Below are 22,092 nucleotides of genomic sequence, written 5' to 3' on the forward strand. Positions count from 1 at the left end.
TTGGAGGGTGATACTGTAATGGCGTTGCAGATGTTTATGGGGAGCACTGCTGTGGGTAAGGGGTAGCATGGGAGAAAGGATGCAGGCGGTGGAGGAAGCATGGGACTGCTGAATGGTAAAGACTAGCATTGTAGGTGGGGAAGGGTGGGGAGTTGATGCTCAGCAGTGCACAAGGGTCGATGGGGGCCAAGGAAGAGGTGAAGACTGGTCATTTGTGTCTGATGTGCTGGAAAAGCTGATGTCCCTTTAGAAAGTCAGAGGGACATGAACGCACTCCTTCATTCAAGGCAATCCTGCTCTCTTTTCCTCTTGCGTCTGTTCTTTCAATGGCACCGGGGGAGGCAGACGTGCACCTAAAGGGGAATGGTCTTAATCTGAAAGATTAATTCAGAAAACCAGACCCTCAAATGGATTCTTGATATCTATTCTTTTACTATACTATGGAATACTATCAAGGTGAGATGATGGCTAATTGTAACAGCAAGTCAATTACTGTTTAAGCAGCTAATTAATGTCTCCTACTCAGCACTTGGTCTGTCGAAGACTGCATGGCAATATCTCATCTGCAAAAATACCTTGATAATTCCTGTATGATCTGCACGGAGAACATATTTAAATAAACTCATTAGAGATTTCATACAGATAGCAGCTACAATTATCAGCTTGTACAAATTAATTTGCGGTTTCTGTTCTGTTCTTTTTTTTTTTTTATTGCCTCTACTGCCCAGAGCTTCTGCTGATCACGTTCTTGCTGACAGTGGAACATGAGTCCTGATGGCAGTGTAGTAAATGCCTTCAGAACTCTTGCTGATGGATGAGAACACCCCCTGTTGTGAGGGTGCAGGTGATGGTCGTAGGTACAAACTGTGATGAATGTAGATAGAGACTTAGAAGAGCTCCTGCTGGTTGAGTCTCCAGCTGCCAAGGATGTCTAGTTGAAGCGTTGCTAATACTTTCATTCCCTCACGGCAGACAGCTGTCGCTTTGACAACACACAGAGTAGTAATGTCCAATCCTGGCTGAGCATCCATTTCATTCTCAAGTCCTTCTTCAGTTACGTGGAAGTGTGCCTGCTGGGCCTTGTCAGTAGCTGAACTGACAAGTCAGAGGGGAGGGAATTGGTGTCAGGTCAGTTAAATGATACAACTTGGGGTGATTTATTAATGTAGTCCCCAGTGACAGCCACAGCTAAATATAATCCGACCAACTGCGGACAGCTACTTACCACGGTTTGTTGCTGGGTGGTTATGGGTTATACACCCCGTCTCCAATCTTAGTCCAGCAGCCATTTGAGAAAAGCATATGCTGGTTCATTGGATCCTCTAGACTTAAGGGGAAAATGAATGATTCAAGGAAACCATCCAGCAGCAATCAGTGTTTGTTGTGATAGCACACATGCAATTCGGGGGTTCAGAACGGCCAGATGTAGGCATCCTCTAGGCCACAAAAAGCAGAAGCACAGACAGGTGGCTTGAAAGGTGATTCCTTTCCCCAGATTTGCACTGAAGTCTTGTGTTTGACTTATGAGCAAGATAACGCCAGATACTCAAGAGCTTTGTGCAGGTGATGTACAGGCGAGCAAACCGTGCATTGCTAGGGGTCTTCTGGTAGAGTTGCAAGGATTTTATTAATTTACAAGGATCAACTCAGATGCTATACTGCCCTTTACTCCCGTGAGGTGTAGGTAGCAGGGCCCAGCAGAGTGAGTCCATAAAGAGATGTTTCTGCCTTCCCCTCTAACCATATGGAAGTCAGTGTGGACTTAGTCTGCCTTGACTCTTGTGGGCTCCCTTGCCTCAGATTAAATCCATCCATGAATGGCATCTGCCAGCGGACAGCATGATTTCTGGGATTGTGCTCCCCTACAGCTCGGGGGCTTGGAGACAGGGTGGCTCTGATCTTTGGCAGATCCCCTAGGATCCATGAGATCAGCAGGGCACTCTGCTCCGCCCCAGACTTCCTCCTTTGCCTCCCTTTGGGGCTAAGCCAACTAGGAGCAGCTAGCCCTCAGTAGCTTTCATTATATTTTTAACTCAGTTGCACTGACTACAGCTTAGAAACCTAGGAGTTGCCAAACTGGATCAGAACCAAGGTCCATCTATCCCAATGTCCTGTCTCCAACAATGGCAGCACCAGATGCTTTGAAGGAAGGTGTAAGAACCCTGCAGCTGGCAGATGTGGGGTGATTTGCTCCCCTGCCCCTCTAGGTCTCATCCTGGTGTCTACTAGTTAGAGAATGGCCTGAAACATGAAGTTTAATAACCCTTCACAAGCTTTTGTTATCATGAATTATGTTAATGACACATCACGCTAATTATGCTTGTTTTACCTGCCCGTCAGCTGGATGGCCCCTCTGCCAGTGTGAAAAGAGTTCACGGTGTATCGTTTCCTAAACACTGCATCGGTAGAATTCCTTGTGCGGTGAATGAGGCAATATACGCTAGGTCTAGGGACAAATCCTCCCCGCTTCACTCTTCCTCCCCTAAACCCAGGGAAAGGGGCAGAATGAATTGGAGACCAGCTCAAGAGCACCCACAGATCCCGGCACCCCTTTCCTTACATGTGCCGTGTGTTGGAGCACACCTCTGCAAGCGGGAGACGGTGCTTGCTACACACCAAGGGCGAACACGTTAAAACACCCAGGCCATCCTGTTTGTCCCTTATGGGCATCAGGGTGGCTTGGTAGTGAAAGCACCAAACTTCGGTGTCAGGAGATCTGGGTTTATTTTCCAGCTCTGGCACGTGCTCCCTGTGCGGCTTTGGACAAGTCACTTGGGCCTCGTCTACAAGGCACCACAGTCCAGACTATGGGGATGTGAACTGTAGAGCGCTGTACTGTGTTGCATTCTGGTTGCCGCATGTAAACCCTCCTGGTGTGAACTTAAAGGTAGTGTACATTGATGTAGTCCTGTTTCTACACAATGCTAATCCTTCCTTACCTCATTGCAGGGGTGAAAGTAAGTCGAGTAACTTACCGGTATGCTGGGGCCAGCTCTGGCCCCCAGAAGGGGTGGGGCCTAGGGCAGAAGGGGCGGGGCTGAGGGGGTCAGAGCCATCCCCAGCCCACCCTGTAAGGTAAGTGCCGCCCCTCCTTCTCCCTCCCCCCCCACCGGGGTAGCCGCAGCAGCCCGGAGCTCCGGGGGCTATTTAAAGGGCCCAGGGCTCCCCTGCTTCTACTGCCCCGTCCTTTAATTAGTCACCGGAGCCCTGGGGAAGCGGCGAGGCTCCAGTGGCTTTTTAAAGGACCAGGGCGGCAGAGGCAGCTGGAGACTCGGCCTTTTAAATAGCCCCTGGAGCCCCCACTACCCCAGGGCTGGGGGACTATTTAAAGGGCCTGTGGTGCTTCTACCACCCCGGTCCTTTAAATAGCCCCCGGAGCCATGGAGTAGCGGGGCTCTGGAAGCAATTTAAAGGGCCTGGGGCTCCAGCCACTGCTGGGAACCCCAGACCCTTTAAATTGCCCCTGGGGACAGGGCCGGCTTTAGGATGTTTGCCACCCCAAGCAAAAAAATTTTTGGCTGCCCCTGTTGTTTTTTTTTTGTGCCCCCAGCTCTGCCCCAATTTAGCCCTTCCCCAAATCCCTGGCCCTGCCTCCTCCCCCAGGCATGCAGCATTTCTGCCCCCGCCATTGCTTCCTGTGGCTCCCCCCTCCAACCCTAGCTCACCTCCGCCCCCCCTGCTCCCCTGAACACACTGCCGCTCCACTTCTCCCCCCTCCCTCTCAGGCAAGCAGGGGAGCAGGCGGAGTGGAGGGGAGCCAGGGTGGGGGGAGAGCGCAGGAAGTAACGGGGCGGGAGGGTAGACGAACTGCTCCCCGCCCCAGCTCGCCTCTGCTCCACCACCTCCCGTGAACGTGCCGTCGCTCAGCTTCTCCTCCCTCCCTCCCTCCCAGGTTTGCCGCGCCAGACAGAAGCGGAGTGGCGGCAGCGTGCTCAGGAGAGCGGCCGGAGGCAGAGCGGAGGCGAGCTGGGGCAGCGGGGGCACATTTCTAGGGGTGGCATGGCCGGCGCTGGAATGCTGCCCCTAGAAATGTACTGCCCCAAGCACCTGCTTGCGTTGCTGGTGCCTAGAACCGGCCCTGCCTGGGGAAGGCGGGCTGCCCCAGTATGGGCTCTTGCCGGTACGCCGTACCGGGTGTACCGGTTTACTTTCACCTCTGCCTCATTGGTGCATTGTAAGGCTACATTCACTAATGATTGTGAGGGGCTCCGATACTGTGGAAATGAGGGTCAGATAAGGACCTAGACGGTTGGATTAGCATAGCGATGGCAAAGATATCTCGGGCTCAGAGGCATCTGGTTTCATGCTGTACATCTGTGGTAAACCGAATATAAAAATGGAGTCCCATCAAATAGAACCAAGCCTCTATTTCAAAGCCGGAGCAAATTAAAATGTAACACATTTAAAAGTCACCTCGCTTGGATGATGGAATAAAATCCATTTCCCTGGAACAAACACTACATATTAATGAAAGGCTATTGTCAGTGCCTTAACAGAGCAATAAATAGCATTTCCAGTTGATTAAATGTTTAAGCAAATTTGAGAGCCAAAGCTGCTTTTGAAGTGGATGTCACGTTTGTAATCTGATTTTTACAGTCCTGCTCAAATTAAATGATTTAGTTGGGGATTGGTCCTGCTTTGAGCAGGGGGTTGGACTAGATGACCTCCTGAGGTCCCTTCCAACCCTGATATTCTGTGATTCTATGATTCTATGAAATAAATGCTATAAGATTTTTGCACCTATAAAAGACCAGGCAATCCAAATCAATTTCTTGTTCGCTTCAGTGGCAGCCATTTGAGCTGTGTTTTGTTTTTTTTCCCTTTACTTGTGTTTTGAGCATTTGTACAAATCGCTGGGAAAGGGCTCAAATCGAGTATGAATCATGGTTTGTGGGGAAACATTGGATCACTTGGAATATTGCCAGGATGTTCGAGTCAATGTAAAAAAGTTTAACAAGAAATGAGACCGAGTACATTGGAACCTAGAGCATGCTTTCAAGAGGCTCCTACTGCATTACTTTTATTCTGAGTGTTGGAAAATGTTACACAGATAACTTTCAGTCATCACTGGACTTATCAAGAGTGGGGGAAGCATGACCAGGTAGTGAAAGTCTTGGGCTATGTCTCCACTAGAAGCTCTGCAGTTGTGCTGCTATAGGTTAGATCGGGAGCAGTGGAAATGCCCTAAAATTGGGGGGACAGATGCCCGAACCATGCCACTGCCGTGCTGCCCCCGAGGCCCCGCCTCCACTGCACCGCCCGTTGCCTCCCAGGCCCCGCCCCCACTGCGCTGCCCCCAAGGCCCTGCCCTCACACCACCTCTTCTCCCCGAGCCCCCGCTCTCGCACAGCTCCTCTCCCCAAGGCCCTGCCCTCGTGCCACCTATTCCCCCAAGACCCCACACTCCACTCACTCCTCTTCATCCTCTCCCCGCGTCGCTTGCCCGTATGGCTGGTAAAAAGTGGGTTGGCCCTGGCCCCCTGACCTCCCCTGTTCTGGCACCCCTGGTTTAGACACATCACTGTGATGGAAGAGGTTCTTCCATCGCGGTAATAAATCCACCTCTTTGAGGGGCGGTAGCTAAATTCTTCCATTGACCTAGTGCTATCTACAGTGGGGCTTAAGTTGGCTTAAATGTGGCTCTCAGGGGTGTGAATTTTTTCTCACACCCCCATTGTGACGTAGCAAGGTCAACCTAAATTTTAGGAGACCTGGATTTAACTGTTGTCTACATCCAGACTTTTGTTGTGTGACCTTTGGGCAAGTCACAAAACCCCTTATTCAGTCTGCAAGACTTAGCTACCTCCCTCACACGGGCACTGTGATACTATAGATGTAGGGTCAGATTCTCTGCGGTTGTGACTGCAGCTAAGTAAAAGAAGGCATGGCAGCAGAGAATTTGTGTGACTATTGCACTTTGAGATCCTTCTAGCCACTCCGTACTCATGTATCGCTGAGGTATCTGGACAGCAGGAGGAGGTGCTGTAGAAGTAATAGTCATCTAGTATACCCCAAATCACTTAACATTCATTTTTGTGGTTTGTATCATTTATTATTTGGAGTGGGGTAGCACCTAGAGGCCCCCAACACACTGGGGTGGGGCCCTGTTGTGCTAGGTGCTGTGCAAACACATAGCAAGAGACAATCTCTACCTTGAAGCGTTTGAAATCTATCTGTCAGGTGTTCGTTCTCAGCTGAAATTAATTGAAAATTTATCAGAGATGCAGAGGGTTTTTTGTTTTGTTTTGTAAAGGCCAAAAGGGACCACCATGGTCTTCTAGGTAGACCTCCAAAGATTTGTATTTCAGGAGAGACTAACTGATGCACTCCACTCTGATCCAGCAGGGGCAGCCTTGCCAATCTAGGCGCCGTAGGAAGTGTGTGTGTGTGTGTGTGTGTGTCCTGATTTGCATTTGACCTACTCCCCGAGCGAAGTACTCTCTGGATGTGTTAAAAGCTTCCAAAATAAGCCTCAAGTCACAATCCAACTGAGTGCAGCCAGAATAATTCCCATTGAAAGCATCAGTATTAGGAAGTTTGCATAAATTACCAGCATATGGCTACATTCCCCCCCATGACTCAATCACCTGTTGTGGTCCCTTTTTTAAAAAAAATTCAAAAGGCGGTAACTCATCCGACCTGGTTTCTTCCTTTGACTGATTCAAATAGCAGGTCCCTTTTTAGCAGCAGCGTGACGCACTGAGCTTTAAATTCAATTTAAAATCAAACTATTTATACCAGCAAGCAAGAGACTATAAATCTGATTTCTCTGTCCTGAAATTACAGATCCACTAATGACTATCGTTGTATAACTAATTGAATCAACTCTTGGCATGCAAAACCGGTGCCCTGCTTATCTGAGTGTTGCATCTCTTCGCCTGGCGAAGCCTGCCTCACTCGCAAGAGGTCGCACTTTGTGCTTTTGGACCAACATTGCCTTTCAAATTCCCTGCTCTCTGCTTCTATGAACTGGTCATTTATCAAATACACTTAGAATATATACATAGATGGAGTTGCAAGACGCATGCAAGGTGGGCCATGTTCAGTCCTGGTGTAAATAGGTGAAACTTCGTTGAAATCAAAGGCACGACATTCACTTCTTAGAGGTGAATTTGGTCCTAAATATGCCACTGACGTAGCTGCAGCCACTTCCCAAACATGTTACATGTTATCTGTATGTAGTGAACTTGGGCTGGTGCCAATCCTGTGTGTGGGCCTGATCCAGATTCTGTTGAAGTCACTGGAAAAAATTCCCATTGGTGATCCATTGATGAATTCCCAGATGATTGAGGAGCAATGCTCTTTAGATCATAAGATCTCTGGGGTAGAGGTTCTGCTGTTTGTTTGTCTATACAGCCTCATTGCATCTGTGCTGCCTCAGAAATCAATGGAAATTGAAAACAGTATTGCTCTACTGCGTGTTAATTCATTGTCCGGGGATACACTATGCATGTGTGGGTGCGCGTGAATGAATACAGAACCATTACTAACAAAAAACATATAATAGAATCTTAGACCTGTAGGGCTGTAAGGGTCATCTAGGGTCAAGAGGTCCTTTACTCCATCCCTGTGTGCGGAGTCAAGATTAAGGGCTGATCTATGCTGAAACCTTATATCTGCATAATTACGTCTCTCAGCACTGTGAAAAATTCACACCCCCAGAGATGTAACTATGCCAACCTAACCCCAGCTGTAGACAGTGCCAGGTCAATGGAAGAATTCTTCTGCCGACCCAGGAGGTGGATTGTGATGGGAGAATGTCTCCCGTCGCTGTAGTGTCTACACTGAAGCACTACAGCGAAGCAGCAGTCCTGCTGTATCATTTTAAGTGTAGACAGACACTAAATATGTCTAATTTATCCCTGACAAATGTTTGTCTAACCTGTTCTTAAAAGCTTCCAGTGATGGGGATTCCACAACCTCCCACGTAACGTGTTCTATTGCTTAACTATCCTTATAGTGAGAGAGTTTTTCCTAATATCTAACCTAAATCTCCCTAGCTGTAAGCTAAGCCGTTTCCTTCTTGTCTTACCCTTGGAGGACATGGAGAACACTTGATCACCATCCTCTTCACAACAATCTTTTACCTATTTGGAGACTGTTATCATGTCCCCCCTCAGCCTTCTCTGGACTAAACATGTCCAATTCTTTCAGCCTTTTCCCATAGATCATGTTTTCTAAACCTCTTCTCTTATATGTAATGGTTCTAGATAGCAATGGACAAAGATGACACAGGAGAATAGAGAAGACCCCAGTGATTAAAACTGGGAATCACTAACAGGCAAAGGCACAATGGACATGCAGAGATAAACCAGTGGGTTTATCTGAAGTGTGTATCTGTCATTTAAGGAATATATTGGTTCACAGGAGTTTGAGATAAAATGTACATCTGGCATCAGACCCCTGAACTCCGCCTCAAATTATCCTGCAGAGGATCAGCCTGGGGGAGCGATACCTCGGCAGGGTTGGGGCCCAATCCAAAGCCTTTGATATCAGAGGAAAAATTCCCATTGACTTTAGTGGGCTTTAGAGCAGGGTCTTAGTGAGGTGCCAGAACTGGGAGGGGAAACTGTACAAGCTGAATTTCCCCCTCTTGGCCACTTGTGTTTGCCTTTGCACAGCCCAAGCCCAGACGTACAAGCTCATTTAGTGTGACCTAACTCAGTCGCTCAGCATCACTTCTCTCCTCTAGTGACAAGGGTTTTAGCTTGTGAGGCCTGGAGTTTGTATTTTTGAATGGCTTCAAAAGCCAAAATAAAGTATGGGAGCAGGCAAGGAATTGCCATAAATTGGGCCATGGCTTATCTGATCCAGGGCAATAGAATTGGGAAAGTATGGAAGGATTGGCATGAACAAGGAGAATAAATTGAGCGGTAGAAAAAGAAAATACCACCTTAATATTTCCCCCTCTCTACACAGTAGCAACAGTCCTGGCTAGTGTGTGTTAGACTCTCCAGGCTTCCCTATGAACAAGTCATTGAGGTTCTAACCTGATGGAAAAATGTATGCACTACTGGGGTTTAAGGGAGGCTCCCAAGAGGGTTACAGAATTTAGAAAGGGGTGTTCTCTAATGTGTTCTTTTTAAGCCAAGTCAGTTCAATATCTTCTGCTCCTTTCTAATCAATTATTAAATGATCATTCGGCTCCTGGTACTTTTTAGTTCTTATAAAAGCCTGTGTCTAGTTCGGGGGTAGCATTGTCAGCACTAAAATAAAAGCAACATGTGTCTCACTGCCTCAAACACCCTTTGTTTTTTGTCCGTTTAGGTAGCAAGATGGGAACACAAAACCCGAGTTCTCAGTAGAGTCTGTGGCTCTCCATATACTGCATGTTACTGCCTGGGCGCTGTCATCCTGCTGCTTAACTTTATACGGAGCCATTGGTAAGGACCCTATTCTATCACTTCAAGTTAAAGCAGGGATCAGGGATAGTGACTATGGAAACTGGGCTGGCAATATCATGCCCCACTTCTCTTTGAAAAGCCATCTTCCTATTATGCCAAACCAGCCAAATTTTGGAGCCAAACCCAGACCCCTGCCCTTTTTTTCCCCCCCGCAACTAAGGAAAAAATAAAATCAAAGAAGGAAACAAAAATATTTCTATTTCCAAGGCAGGAAGGGTGGGGAGTAAACAGGAAAATCAGAAATATTTCACGGTGGCCTCGTTTAACTGTATTAGTCACTGAGGTTCAAACTTTCTTGCTTTGTATCCCTGTTCTACAGAGAAAAAGGGTGGCTCAGTAGTTTGGGTGCAAACCTGGGATCTGGGCCTTTGGATCTCAGTTCCCCATTTGTACACGTGGGCCAATAGTCCTGCCCTGCCTCCCAGAGGGCATGTGAGGGTAAATACTTTGAAGATTGTATTCAGATACTACGATAAGGGGACCCTAACCCTATACAAATGTAAGATCAATAGATTTCTTATGTCTTTCCACTGACCTGATCATGACTGATAACTAGCAGATTTTTTTAAAAAGATCATTATACAATTCCTTGTAAGTTTTATTTTTTGTATTACTATTTCATGAACTGGATGCTGGCCAAAGGTGCTGGACTGTTGGTGTTTGGAGAGTAAAGTCTTGCAGGGGCAGAACAGGTGTGGCATAGCCATTGCCTGGACAAGGTTTTCCCATGCTGCCCTGGCAAGACCTTCATTCTCCCTGCTCCAGACAAACGTGGGTCTTTCTGTGGAGACTCTCAACAAAGGTGCTTCTGGCTCTGTGATCTGGATGCCTGTCGACTAGGCGCTGCTGGCTGAGATCGCCAACTTATTTCACATGAGTCACTACATATAGCCCTTAGGTTGTATCAGCTTTGGGGGACCAGCAGCCTGGGCTAGATTTGAAATGGCAGAATTGGGGATATGACACCAGCTGGGTCCTAGTGTCCCCAGAGTGTGCGTGTGTGTGGGGAGGAGTTTCTCCCCTGCACAGTGTTGGGTCCAAGGGGATGTTGCGGGGAGAGGTGGCCCAATTTTATCTCCTCCCCTCCCAGTGGAGCTGCATAAAAAGGCAATGCAATGGAAAATTGAGCCCACAAAGTTTACATCACGGTCTTAGTGGCACTGTGTGTATTTAAATCTGAAGTTGCTTCTTATAGTACATCTGCTACTGCAGCTGACTGAACAGACCCAGATACATGGAGTATGTGCTGGTGCAATGCTTCCTTTCCTACTAGGATTGTTGAGGCATTTTTAGCTCCCTCTATTACTCAGCTGCCTCCAATTAAAAGATTTCATAATCTAATCACATGGAATCTGAATGCTGAAATATTTCAACAAACGTGCCTATGATTGAAATGCTTAACTGGAGAAACATAAGGATTTTGTGAGAGCTTAGATGCCTAATGGGAAACAATAACCCACCCATGCTAGACCAAAAGGAATAATTTCATACCGTGTTAGATGATGATAATTTGGGAGGTGTGTCCATGGACCAGGCATTTAGCAATATGGAGCTTTTTGCCTTTCGCTCACTGGTTGGAATAGAGCCCAAGTTACGAACAAGTGCTTACGTGAAGTGGTGTTGAGACGGAGCAGTGGATTGAGTGGCAGGAGAGCTGTGCGCTTTCCCAAACCTTGCCACTGACACGCTATTTCATCCTTGACAGGTTGCTTAACTTCTCAATGTATCCGTCTGTTTTTTTTAAAAAAAGAAACCCAATCCCCAAAATAAAACACCGGCTCTCTGGGGCGGGGGCTTCCTTGATGTTCGAAAAACACATGGTGCACTTTGCATGCTTCAGCGGTGTAAAGAATAATTCACCCTTGGGTCCTTGGCAAGTTATGCACAGAGCCGTCCCTGGGGTATGGCGAATCTGGGCGACCGCCCTAGGCCCCACACTTGGGAGGGGGCTGCGCTTTGAAAAAATCATGAGGAAGTGGGTGGGGAGGTGAGGTGGGAGGGGAGTGAAAGGGTGAGCGGGGCAGGTGAGGAAGAGCCCCCCCCCTACCAGAACCTCCCCCCAGCACCTCCTGCCCTCTGGTGGGCCCTGCCGATCAGCGCCTCCCTCTCAGCGCCTACCACCTGCTGCAGATCAAATATTTCGCGGCATCAGAAGGCAGTGCCGGGGAGGGGAGAGGAACGGGGGCACAGCCTGCTTTGGGGAGGGGAAGGAACTGGGCAGGGGTAGGAAGAAGCGGGAAGAAGCAGGGCAGGGAGGGGCCTTGGGGGAAGGGGTGGAGTGGGGGGAGCCCCCTGGCAGATTAAAAACTCTGCACCTATGTCCCGGGCCCTGCCACCGCCTAGGGACACCGCTGGGTATGCAGCACCTTTCATCCAACTGCAGAGCGTTAAGTGAGTTGATGGCCTCTCTCTCAGTGGACAAGAGACCTTGTGGCAAAGATCCCTGGTACAACGGACATTAAGGCTGGGACGTTTGAAGGAACCTATGGGAGTGAAGTGCCCAAATCCCACTGCCGCTTAAGCCTTTGAAAACCTCCCCTCAGCTATTTTAAGTACTTATGTGGTCTCTGTTACCAAAGTATTTGAGTACTTTACAACACCCCTGTGAGGTAGGGTGGTGCTGTTATCCCCCTTTTAGCACTGGAACCCGGGTCTGAGACACCTAGGGCAGCTGATGTTCCCATGTTGCCACCAGGAGGCCGTGTAGAGCCACATCCAAGGAACATCATGGAGATTGAGCGCTGCAGGAAGTACCACCCAAAGGGGCCAGAGCAACAACAGTCTGCTGCCCTCTGAGGGTATGTCTACGCTACAGTTAAACACCCGCGGCTGGCCCGTGTCGGCTGACTCGGGCTTGGGCTATGGGGCAGTGTAGATGTTCAGGCTTGGGCTGAAGTCTGGGCTCTGGGACCTTCACCCCTTATGGGGTCCCAGAGCCTGGGAACCAGCCTGAGTCGGAATGTCTACCGTGCAGTTAAACAGCCCCTTTGCCTGAGCCCCATGAGCTTGAGTCGGCTGACGTGGGCCAGTTGCAGGTGTTTAATTGCAGTGTGACCCAAGGTTACTATTTAACCCTGGAGGGTTCCCCAGGAAGTTGTCTGGGCAACCACGCAGACATTCTGACTTGCTGCAGCTCTTGACCTTGCGTTGTCTTTGCTTTCTGATTTGCTGTCTCTGACCCTGACTTTTGCCTCCTCACTTCAGCCTGATAAATAGTCCTGATCTCTGGTCTCTGACCTTGGTCTTTTGATCCTGGTGTTAGCGGTTACTATGATCCCTGTTCACCTACTGCCTCATGGCCATTCTTGATTCGGTGACATCAGCCTAGCAGTGACCACTAGGCCAGACTGCCTATGCCTCAGTCCTATACACCCATTTTACTGATGGGAAACTGAGGCACAGTGAGACTAAGCAAATTGCCCAAGGGCACAGCAGGGAACTGAACCCATGTCTCCAAATCTGCAGCTAGCCCTTTAACCATTGGGTCATCCTTCCTCTCTGGTAATGGCACCTGAAAAGTCAAAGAGTGGCATGGGGAATGAGAGACCCTCTCGCTCTGAGAGATGATCCCTCTAAGTTAGGACTGAGGTGCACTGGAAAGGCAGGATGATTAGGGAAGCTCACACTGTTGTGGTCTGTCTTGTCCCTGTTGCATGTCTAGAGGATATCCATCTAGCTCTAGCATCTTTCACCAATGGGTTGGGGTGCGTATATGGAGGGTAAGTTTTGAATTCTGTATTGAAAACAAACAGGGGAAAGCAGAATCGCTTTGTGTTTAGTTACTAGAATCAAATGATCTCTGTTAGCAGCCTTTAAGCATCATGTTTTCTTGTTCTGCTCTCTCTTAAGGTTATTTACCCTAACTGACTAACTGTACAGCTGCTGCTGTAGGCATTTTTTTTAATCTTCAGGACCAGAAGAAACAAATCTGTGCATACTCATTAAAAGTTAGAGTATTTCCTGTGTAGAAGAGCAGGGATTACCTGTGCATTTAGCAAGCAGGCTGTTTAAACTCTTATCTGAGATCTGCCTTGATAATACCTATGTTAGCTAATGATATAGAATAGATGAGACACTGTACATTATGGTAATATATCCTTAAATGTTAGTTCAGTGAAGGTAACACACAGATTCTTACAGACTTCCCCCTTGCCACATTTTGTCTAGGAGTTGATAGGCTAGAGTCACTCTAGCTGCACTGCAATAATTAAAGATGGGTCTGAACTAAATTCCCAGATCCAATTATGCCAGGGTCAGAGCTAATGGATTGTTAGTACTTCAGATAATTTCCATGGCATAAAAATATGAGTGGAATTCGTATATGGATTTGACAGATTTTGCTTCTTAGAAATGACACTGCCCGCTGCCCCCCACTCTCCTGTATTCCTCAAGGCCACCGCATGTTGCTGAAACTCATGTAGGGAAGCTTGTAGTTAGTTTAGACCATAATTGAATTTAAGGCAATAAAAAGGGTCTTGTGTGTAGTCAGCTTATGTATTCCGGAGAGAAGTCTGTTTGGATTTCACAGGGGAACGGTCTCACCAACCAGTTTCACAGCTGAGCTGGTTGCTGGCTTTCTGGGATACAGTACAAAGCCTTCTATCTGGTTTTTGACACATACAACAGCCAGTTCACAGGTGGAGTACTCCACATTTTCAGAGGCTGTGCCAGCTACTACTAAACTAGTTGGCATGGCTTGACCATTGGCATACACAGCCCTGGTAGAGCTCCCTTTGTGGACACTCCCCAGGCTGTTGTTCGGGTCCCCTATGCTAGAACAGCATGGTCCTAACCTTCCCTTAGACTGCAGCACTGTTTTTCCCCTGGCTTCTCTGGCACAGGCTTTCTGTCTGTTACCCCTTCAAGGAAATTGGGTTCCACAGCCCAGCTGCTCTAGGCCCCCCGGTAGGCCCATTGAGAGAAATTTGAGGCCATAGTACCTCATGTTCACAGGGCCTCCCCTCCCATTTCACTGTATTTACACAGACATTACAGACCTGGTTGGGAGCCTGAACTCGGGGGTTTTAACCACTGCCTTTAGTTGGTACCAGAGTAGGTTCAAAAGGTGCTCTAGTCCAAACATATGCCTCTGCCAGGTAATCTTGAATGGAGAGAGCTATGGTGTCAGAATGGTGGTGATACGTGTGGATGAGTTTTGTTAAGAGCCATCACCTCTCCAAAATGAGCCTGCTTTCAGTATTGCAAGGCCCCTAGTGTAAATGCTGACCTTTGTTTGTTTGCTCAAGATTTGATAAGTTATGATGGCTTTCAATCCTCATTTCTGGCCCCTGCACTTGCATAAAGACATCAGCAGGCTCAAAAGACTACAGAGCACAGATGGCAAAAGAGCAACCAACATGTAACGTGAAAACCATAAGCAGTGCCCCGTTGCCTAATGGAGATGCTGTAATCTCAACGGCTGATTATGTCAGGAAAGTGAGTGCAAAACACTGTCTTGCTGTTCCATTCTCTGTTCCTTTCTTTTCTTTTTCTGAGTCATGTCTGCTTCAGTGTGGCAGAGCCAATCTAACTAGTAAAGAGCAAGCTGTGCTTCATACATTAAATAAGTTACTGGGCAGGTTCCTAGTCCAGAATCTTTGGGGATGCACGGTGGTTAGTGAAGCAAAAAAGAGAACATCTTGTGGTTTGGGTTTTTTTGGTGGTTGTTTCAGATGCCAGCTTGAGACTGTAATGCTGGCCATTTAAAAAACAAATCCATTGAATGTCTTATGTGGGCAAGTGGTATCTGTGAGCAAGAATGAACTGTGGACTCCACCAGGTGTTTAATTTTTTCAATAGCTGCGTTTTTTTATTTTAACTGCAGTTGCAAAAGACTCTCTCAAAGTCATGGGGAGGGAACAGAGCATCCCTGGAGAAAGCACAAGAGGTTAAAATAAAGTTTTGCAGCGTGTTAGCTTTTCCTCCAGTCGTGGAAATAAATCTTGCTGCACTGGACAGAGAGGACAGTGAAAAGCAACGACAGCCTTGTGTGTCTTCAGTGTAGTTGGAAATGAATATCTTGGGTCTAACTATATTTTGCACCTTAGACAGTAGGTGCTTCCTATTTGGAACCTTCTTTATCAAACTCAGCTCATTTCTTGGAAATGGCTCCAGAATGGCCTTTGACCAAGGGAACTGTTTAGCAAACTGCGTAAGAGAATTAATTGCTTTTGTGCAATTGTTACTGCTGTTAGATTAAAATTCTCCGTGATCAAAGTTCTTTGTTCTCGCAGGGCCTCTCTCACCTGTAAAAACCTTTTCTGATCTTCTGTTTGGCCGCCCCAGAGGTTTGCGACATTTATCCTAAGAGTGCCTGACTTGACGAGCCTTTATTCTCCCCTTAATTTATGTCCAAAATGACTCTCCAATGCATTAGCCTAATTGTTGGTATCTTTCCCCTGTGTGGACTCAATACAGTCTCCCTCCAGTGCTGTCACCTGATCCCTCTAGTTTCTCTTTTTGCTGTGCTTTCTGAATATGTATACTAAAGTCCCAGTTACTTTCCTCTCTCTCTTGGTTTCTATGTCTTGCCCCCTCACCATGGTATCTGAACACCTCCCAAAGTTATGAAGTGAACATTCACACCTAAAGAGAGAGACTTCTTCGGCTATCAGAGGCTGGATTTTGGTTGTTTTTGGTATGATTTTATTTTTAGATGGAGTGTTATGGTGTGTGGGCTGGGCAAAGTAAGTGGGGTTTACATTTTGCTCTGCTGGCACTAAGGTTCCTGGCCATCCTGGTGTCTTCTGGGAAGGAGTTCCAGATCTATGAGCCAATCGCTGAGCTCTGTCTCCTGCACGCTGAAGTTTCTCTCCTAAACTTGACAATTCCAGGAGAATGACGCCATCCCAATGGGATCTTGCCAACCCCTGCCATGTCTTTCAGGCAGGACAGCGGGATTGCATAACTGACCATCTCAAATGCTGCTGAGAGGTCTGGCAATGAGCATTGGATGCCCGTGGCCAGAGGAGAAATCCCGGGCCAGCTCAGCTCCATGCCCTGGGCTGATCAGGAGAAGTCCAGGATATTGGCCGTGTCCAGATGGAGCTGGAGGTGAGCCTTGGTGAGCTGCCCAATTAGCTCGCTCAGGAATAGGAGGGTAGACACTAGGAGAGGATGGTTGCAGTGGGTGATAGCTTCTTAAGCACGGGTTGGATTGTAAGGGGGATGGTATATCTTCCTCCTCAAAGGGGACACTGACAGTCTCGGCAGGCAGGTGCCCCAGCTGCTCTCTGCTCTCTCATTGCCCAAGAAGGGCATAGAAGGGAGGCCTCTCTTTTCCTGAGCTGCTTTTAGGACTTCCTGTTGTGAGTGGGCTGAATTCAAAGAGATGTGTTATTGGGCCGACGTCTCATACGCGGTTCCTGCTTTCCTGAGATGCCGTCTCCAATGCAGGTGATTTTCTCTGAAAAGTCGGATGATAATTTGTCATCGCTGGAAGTGCTGATGATTCATGATCCACACTGGGTGTGAATGAATAACCTGGGGGTGAATCAGATGATCTAACACAGGGCCCTGTGGTATCATTTAAATGGACACTGTCAACTTGAATTTCTTTTAAATGGGCTACTTTTTGAAAATGCATGTCCCTTTTAAAGAGTGTTGGGCAGGAGTATTTAAAATTCCTCTTACAAACACATTTGATAAGGCTTTCTCTCCTCCCCTGCTGCCGTTGCTGGTAAAATACAGCCTTGCAGGGTTTGGGGGAACCGTATCCATGAGCACTGCATGTACCTCCTAGAGCAGGACATGAGAGAGTGATGTCTGCCACAGTTCAGGGTATCTGCACCTGTATTCCCTCTTCGTGGTCCCTCAAAGGCACCCACTTAAGGTTTCTATCTCCCAGCCATAGGCGCCGACTCCGTGTCAGAGAAAAATTAGCAGGTGCTTAGCACCCAATGGCAGCCAAGCTCCCCTCACCAGCGCCTCCCATCCGCTGGCAGCCCGCGCCGATCAACTCCTCCCCCTCCCTCCCCGCGCCTCCTGCATGCTGTGGAACAGCTGTTCAGTGGCGTGCAGGAGGTGCTGGGAGGGAGGGGGAGGAGCAGGGATAGAGTGAGCTCAGGGGAGGAGTGGGAAGAGGCAGGGCGGGGGTGGGGCCTTGGGGGAAGGAGTGGAGTGGAGGTGGGATCTGGGGTTGAGTGGGGGTTGAGTCCCGTCCCATCCCCCTCCCCGGGGAAAATTTAGAATTTGCTTCCAGCCATCACCTCTCTTGGGTGGAGACTCTCATCTCTCTCCTTTCTGACTGTGGGGGTTTAAGGCTGCCTGGCTCCCTGGATTACACTGCGGGATTCCCAGCAAACCAGACTACCTAACAACCAGCGTCTGGGCTTTGCTTTCTCTCTGAGCGCTATGAACAGTGTATCGCCAGCAGTTACAAGTTACCCCACAGCCCATTCTAAGCCAGCATCTTTGTTCTTAAGGTAAAAGCATCACAGAGAAAACATTATTATTTTTTTTTTTTTAAGTTCCTAGATGCATGGTACATGCTTACCAGAGGTGTCTTATGGAACTTGAGGAAGCCAGAATTTTTCCAATCCTTTGGCATGGGTTGGGACAACTCTTTAACTGGAGGTCCTGTCCATTGGCTGGATCAGGAAAAAGGCCCTGAGTCGATTTAAATACAGTCCTTTTATGCTGAAAGCCCTCTCTTTGGCCGCTGGTCTCCAGAAAGCCCAGTTTGAACCAGCCTATGCAAGTCTTCCGAGGGTGGGGTACCTCTCGGGAGACATTTACAACCTGCGTGATTCACCTTAATCACCCCCCACTGTTTTGAGTTCCTGGAGGAGCTAAACGCAACCCTTTTCCCCGCTGTCGCTGTGTACAATCCCTGGCCTACAGTGATACATAAGCCATTCATAACCTTAATACAGTATCTTTGGGGAATATATTGTATGCGGGTTGCAATATCTGTCCCAAATTTGTTGTGCTAGGGCATGAGATAGGAAGTGCACCTGACCATCAGCAAAACAGAGAAGCTGTCCATATACACAGTGCTGTCAAACAAGGGGAGCAAACCTAACGAAAAGATTTCTGAGTAGCAGCCATGTTAGTCTGTATCCGCAAAAAGAACAGGAGTACTTGTGGCACCTTAGAGACTAACAAATTTATTAGAGCATAAGCTTTCGTGGGCTACAGCCCACTTCATCAGATGAATAGAATGGAACATATAGTAAGAAGATATATATATATACACACACATACATACAGATAAGTTGGAAGTTACCATACAAACTGTGAGAGACTAATTAGTTAATTGTAGTGATAATCAAGATGGCCCATTTAGACCGTGGACAAGAAGGTGTGAGGATACTTGCTTAAGGAAATAGATTCAATCTGTGTAATGACCCAGCCACTCCCAGTCTCTATTCAAACCCAAGTTAATGGTATCTAGTTTGCATATTAATTCAAGCTCAGCAGTTTCTCGTTGGAGTCTGTTTTTGAAGCTTTTCTGTTGCAGAATTGCTACCCTTAAATCTTTGACTGAGTGGCCAGAGAGGCTGAAGTGTTTTCCTACCGGTTTTTGAATGTTATGATTCCTGATGTCAGATTTGTGTCCATTTATTCTTTTGCGTAGAGACTGTCCGGTTTAGCCAATGTACATGGCAGAGGGGCATTGCTGGCATATGAAGGCACATATCACATTGGTAGATGTGCAGTTGAATGAGCCCCTGATGGCGTGGCTTGATTATCACTAGAAAAGTTTTTTTTTTTCTCCTGCTGATAATAGCTCATCTTAACTAATTAGCCTCTCACAGTTCGTATGGTAACTTCCAACTTATCTGTATGCGTGTGTGTATGTAATATATATATATATATATCTATATATCTTACTATATGTTCCATTCTATGCATCCGATGAAGTGAGCTGTAGCTCACGAAAGCTTATGCTCAAATAAATTTGTGAGTCTCTAAGGAGCCACAAGTCCTCCTGTTCTTTTTCTAACGAAAAGAGATGCCGCCGCCTTTTTTTTTTTTTTTTTGAGGGTTCCTTGTAGATATGAATGGGATTGTGGGCTGTGATTGTCAACATACTGACCTAAATGACATGCAGGCAGGTGCAGTTAGAAAGGTTAAGTGGTTATCAGGGAGAAGAAGCTGTGAAGAAAATGATGGGGAAAAGGAGTTGTTGATGGTAAAGGCAGGAAGAAACCATCTGCTATTCGCAAAAAGAAAAGGAGTACTTGTGGCACCTTAGAGACTAACCAATTTATCTGAGCATAAGCTTTCGTGAGCTACAGCTCACTTCATCGGATGCATACTGTGGAAACTGCAGAAGACATTATATACACAGAGACCATGAAACAATACCTCCTCCATGGTCTCTGTGTATATAATGTCTTCTGCAGTTTCCACTGAATGCATCCGATGAAGTGAGCTGTAGCTCACAAAAGCTTATGCTCAGATAAATTGGTTAGTCTCTAAGGTGCCACAAGTACTCCTTTTCTTTTTGCGAATACAGACTAACACGGCTGCTACTCTGACATCTGCTATTGTGACGCTGCTGGTTGCAGCATTCGCTGCTAGTGAATTATTGGATCTTCTACCACAATCAGCCCCCGTTGACTGAGGGGTGCGCTCGCTGCCAGTCTAATTATTCCTCTGTAGTAGGACTGCTCTGTGAATAGCAGACTCGCTGCCAGCATCATTACAGCCGCTTCCATATTTGCTGCACCTGAAATCTCTGCCAGGGAAGAGATGCTTGCATAAGTCTCACTGTGATCTCTGTAAATAACCTCCCACCTCTACCTCGACTTTCCAGTTATTAAAAAACTTGCTCAGTCGTGCAGAGACATCCTCTGGCGATGCTCTCTGCCTTCCTATTTCCAGGTCTTTCATGACCATTATTAGCTCTCTGTTTTGAGAGGGTGGCTAAAATTTGTGGGGCGGATAGCAGGGAGCAGTCATTCTCACAGCAGCAACCCAACCTTCTTGACCAGGCCCTGGAGATCTTCCGAAGGAAGGTGCTTGCACAGGGCTATTACTGCAGCTCCACGGGGTCAGGCCTGAAGCCAGCGTGGGAGATTCAACTAATGCAGATTTCAGTGCCCAGTTAGCTGGTGGAGATTCACACACCCGGAGCATCAGGTTGCAGTTCTGCTCTGGAGACTGTACAGGCTTCCAGATCGTTTCTGAGTGCAGTTCAAGGTGCTGGCCTGATCAACCAGGAGTGCTGAGCCCTTTTGAAAAATCAGCTCACTGATTTCACTAGCCTAAATATGGATTTAGGAGCCTAGCTTCAGGCTTCTATTCTTGACAATCTTGTTGTTTGTTCCCTCTGTACCTGGTTGGATTCCCTTCTGCAACCTGTAGGAGAGACCTTCCTTTCCCATAAGCCCAAATAAGCTTTATTCTTGCTTTCGGTGTCTTTATACCCCTGTTAGGGCACAAGTTTGAAAATCATTCCCATCTTTATGGGCTTTATTCTCTGCAATTTCACACCTCATTCGTTAGTTTATTTCTAGTCCAAAGTTAGCGTTGAATGCATAGCAACAGAGCTGTAGCTCACGAAAGCTTATGCTCAAATAAATTTGTTAGTCTCTAAGGCGCCACAAGTACTCCTGTTCTTTTTGCGGATACAGACTAACACAGCTGCTACTCTGAAACCTGTCAATGAGCTTCTCTCTCTTACGGGAACAGGTGGGGAGATCAGGGCCTGTTACCTTGGGTTCTTAATTTAAAACCCCGCATCCATCCCAACTTACAGAAATGTGTTGTGCAACACTATTTCTTTGGACTCTGTGCGGCCTCTCCAGACTGAAGCTTATTGGAGAGTGCCTTAAGGTTTATAGAATCACAGACTTTAAAGTCAGAAGGGACCATCATGACCATCTGGTCTGACCACCTGCACATTGCAGCAACAGAACCTCGCCCGCCCACTCCTGTACTAGACCCCCTAACCTATGGCTGAGTTACTGAAGCCCTCAAATCATGGTTTAAGGAGGTAAAGTTACAGAGTATCCACCTTTTAAACTAGTTTAAAACTGCAAGTGACCCGTGCCCCATGCTGCAGAGGAAGGTGTAAAACCCCCAGGGTCTCTGCCAATCTACCCCAGGGGGGAAATTCCTTCCTGACCCCAAATTCTTTTTTCTGTTTATTGAAGCAGTCAAATAATCCTTCTCTAGCATATCTGCCTATGTGACAGCCACCAGCTTGGCTGACACATCAGGGATTGAACTAGAACTAAAAGGAGGAGCTGCTGTAGCCTGAGCTGATGAGCCAATGCTCGTTAGCTGTGGCTATAACAGACTCCTATCCTGTGCTGATCAGGCGCTGGGGCGCGGGGCTGTAACACACACTCATCAGTTGCACATGGTGCTTTCATTTGTAAGGACATCTGTGGGCTAGGGAAGGGGTTCCTGAAACCTTTCCCACCATGGTGACCACATCTTCTGCGACTGACTCATGGACACCTCACCTCCCACTTGCAATTGTGCAACCTGACAATGATCAAGCCATGGGCAGTCTTGCCTAATGTTTGGAGCAAGCGTCGGGCCTCTGAGTTAGAGCTGAATTCAAGGGTCAGTCCTGAAGTGGAGCCAAGGGTCGGAGCTGGGAATCAGAAGCCAGGACAGAGGTGGGGGCTGGTGCTGGGACAGGACTTATAAACCAGGCTGCTAACCTTGCAGCCAGTCAGGTGCGGCGATTAATCAGGCAGTTCAGATCAGTGCTGCTGTGCCTATTAGT

The 22,092-nt window shown here is 47.5% G+C and overlaps 1 protein-coding gene across 5 annotated transcripts in view; it reads left to right on the forward strand.

Moving 5' to 3' along the window:
* PEMT (phosphatidylethanolamine N-methyltransferase) overlaps positions 1-22,092 on the forward strand; it is a 91,673-nt gene that overhangs the window by 33,501 nt on the left and 36,080 nt on the right. For all 5 annotated transcript variants that reach the window (XM_073361843.2, XM_073361846.2, XM_073361844.2 and 2 more), the window contains one exon: positions 9,268-9,383. In XM_073361843.2, the coding sequence (XP_073217944.1) occupies positions 9,268-9,383 (116 nt within the window). The remainder of the gene's footprint in view (positions 1-9,267; positions 9,384-22,092) is intronic.

Source organism: Lepidochelys kempii, chromosome 10 (assembly GCF_965140285.1).
Source record: "Lepidochelys kempii isolate rLepKem1 chromosome 10, rLepKem1.hap1, whole genome shotgun sequence".
NCBI lineage: Eukaryota > Metazoa > Chordata > Testudines > Cheloniidae > Lepidochelys > Lepidochelys kempii.